At 42.8% G+C, this 3,112-nt stretch overlaps 1 protein-coding gene across 1 annotated transcript in view; it reads left to right on the top strand.

The window, feature by feature from the left end:
- Nucleotides 1-3,112, top strand: part of MALRD1 (MAM and LDL receptor class A domain containing 1) — a 631,029-nt gene that overhangs the window by 520,659 nt on the left and 107,258 nt on the right. Inside the window, exon 34 of the mRNA XM_019507962.1 lies at nucleotides 973-1,251. Coding sequence (XP_019363507.1) covers nucleotides 973-1,251 — 279 coding nt within the window. The remainder of the gene's footprint in view (nucleotides 1-972; nucleotides 1,252-3,112) is intronic.

Raw genomic sequence — 3,112 nt, 5'->3', positions numbered from 1 at the left:
TCCAGGTAGGGAAGAGAAGCAGAGTCCAAGTCCTTGGTTGAAGAGAGGGTGGGGGTGATAGCTACCTATCCAGGCTGGAAAGGGGTCCTTGTCCAGAGGGTGGTCACTGGAAGGGCCTCTGGGTGGATAGGTGGTGTGGCATGGTGCTGGTCCAGATGAAGAGGGCGTCCCAAGGAGTCAGTCTTCACTACCCCTTTTTATGAGGCAGACTACCTCTGATCTCCTATGGGGAGGGCCTGTCCAGGCAATGTCAGTCCTGTTCCAGAGGGTTCCAGGTGTTCTTACTGAACATGTGCAGCCTGGCACAATGGTAGGTTGCCTCATCTTTTGTTTCTTGAATGCTGAGTGTGGTTCCAATGGCTGGGTTTTTGATCCCGGTATTGGTGTTGATGGTTCAGTCATTCAGAGGAAGCTATTTTTAGACCTAGTGCCATTGTCTCTCAAGCTCCCTCATTCATCCCCATTCATTCAGGAACCAAGTTACATAGGAGGGGTAGGTATGAGTCACAGGTTACACAACTGGGCCTGGGGACAGGATAGAGACTTGACAAACAAAATGGAAACTTGACATGACTTATGCTAACTTACATATGTAGGCCTAAATCATATAGAATTAATAAAATAGTAATATGGAATGGTAAAAAATCAATATAAACATAATAATTATACAATATAAAGAAGGAGAAAAAAGAAAACAAATACAACTTGCTACCAAAATAAAATGCTGAAGCTTATCCTATGTCTTAGCTCACTTATACTTATCTATAGGGAATAGAAAGGGAGAGAACAAGTCAGAAATGGTTGGGGAAGGGGAGGGAATGCATTTTAAATTTAAAAAAAGAAAAACTGGGGGTTTTACTACAAAATCAATCACCCTCCTAAAAATCCATATATTCATCCAGATAGCATTACATGCAACATCAATAAGTGAGATCATAAATCTTCTTTCCTTATTTTTATTTAACCGTCTAGGACCGACCAGACCCCAACCTCCAACCTGCAACAGGGACCAGTTCACCTGCATGTATGTCCAGCAGTGTCTGTCTCCTGCTGTAAAATGTAATGGGGTAGAAAACTGTATAGATGGAACAGATGAAATTAATTGTTCTACTGAAATACCAGCCACTGTTTCTCCATGGCTTTGCAAGGACACAGAGTTCCTGTGTAATAATAATCAAGGATGTATCCCATCACTCCTGAGATGTGATGGTGTGCCTGACTGCCAACTTAATGAAGATGAAGTGGATTGTCGTAAGTTTACTTTAGTGTTTTAAATAAACCCACCCTAACATCCTTTCATAATATTTCCTAGTGAAATTTAATTATACTAAAAAAACTCAAAATCCAGTAAAATTCATGAGTCTACAGTCTAAAACTGCATATTTCCTTCCTCTCTACATAGCATCTGTGATATTTAGAAATCAGCTTAATTTTTGCAAAACTTTGTCTTATATGTAGATATGTCCTGTTTTCTCTGAGTGTAATTCAGTAGCCTCTTGGGGAGTTTGTAGCAATATTGAATATTAAATAGCAGGTTCTTAAGAAAGAATCCAGTTACAGTTGCAGTGTGAGAGCTAAAGCATTAAAATATAAGGGGTCCAGAACCTATGTTTATAGAGAGTATCTAGTATGGAATTTAGGTGTATCAGGAAAAGAAATATTATGACAAATTCCACATATGTTGATCCAAATGTATTTTGAGATATGCTCAGGTATCAGTTCCTAACATAAAGATAGAGTGGTATCTCCATAAACAACTTAACATGAAAATATGTAGAGTCCTTATCTAAGTGGGGAGGTAACTTGTCATTCATTCCTCCTGAAGTGAATCAAAGCTAAAAAAAAAGAAGTGAGGATCAGAGAGGACCAATGGAAAACTCTCTGGAAATAGCTGCATATAACACAGAATGGGAGAGGCCTATAGAAAAGGAGTACCCCAGACCCAATCCTCAAGGGAAACCAACCTCTAGTACCATGCTGCTCTGCAGAGTAACTATAATTTCATAGATTTCATAGACATTAGAGCTGGAAGGGACCTCAGAAGATCTTTGAGTTGAGCCTCCTGCCCCAGGAGCAGGAAGTCAGCACAGGTCATAGGATCCCAACAAGATAAACATCCAAATGTCTCTTGAAAGTGTTCAAAGTAGGTGTTTGAACCATCTCCGGCAGCAGTCTATTCCAGACCTTGGGGCTCGGACAGTAAAGAAGTTCTTTCTTATGTCCAGCCTGAAATGGTCATGGAGGAGTTTGTGACTGTTTGACCATGTCATCCCTTGGGGCTCTCTGGTGAACCGATGTTCCCCCAGATCCTGGTGATCACCCCTGATAAACTTATAGGTGGCCACCAGATCACCCCTGAGCCTGCACTTTTCCAGGCTGAGGAGCCTCATAGCTTTCAGCCTCTCATCATAAGGTCTGTTTTCCTGACCTCTGATCATGCCTGTGGCTCTTCTCTGGACTCTCTCAAGCTTCTCCACATCCTTTTTGAATTGTGGAGCCCAAAACTGGATGCAGTACTCCAGCTGCGGCCTCACCAAGGCCAAGTACAGCAGGAGGATGACGTCCTGGGATTTGCTTGAGAAGCATCTATGGATGCAAGCCAGCGTTTTGCTTGCTTTACTAGCTGCTGCATCACATTAATGGCTCATTTTCATCTTGTGGTCAATGATGACCCCCAAGTCCCTTTCGTCCATAGTGCTAGCCAGCGTAGCACTGCCGAGCCTATAAGTATGCTGTGGGTTTTTCTTCCTAAGGTGGAGAACCTTGCATTTTTCGGTGTTAAACACCATCAGGTTCTCACCCACCCATTTCCTGATCCTATCAAAGTCAGCTTGGATTGCTCTCCTGTCCTCAGGTGTGGATGCTTTACCCCCAAATTTGGTGTCATCTGTGAACTTGGACAGTCCCCTTCTGATACCAGTGTCCACATCATTAATGAAGATGTTGAATAATATAAGTCCAAGGACAGAGCCTTGAAGGACCCCACTGGTCACAGCGCACCACAATGAGTGACTTTCATCAACCACCACTCTCTGTGTCCTACGGCAGAGTCAATTCCCCAGCCATCAGATCATAGTTTCATAGTTTCTAGGGTCGGAAGGGACCTGAGCAG

The sequence above is a fragment of the Gavialis gangeticus genome, unplaced genomic scaffold (genome assembly GCF_001723915.1).
Source record: "Gavialis gangeticus isolate Ggan-Ray unplaced genomic scaffold, GavGan_comp1, whole genome shotgun sequence".
NCBI lineage: Eukaryota > Metazoa > Chordata > Crocodylia > Gavialidae > Gavialis > Gavialis gangeticus.
The sequence above is the reverse complement of the archived record's forward strand: the minus strand, read 5'-3'. Positions and strand labels throughout refer to the sequence as shown.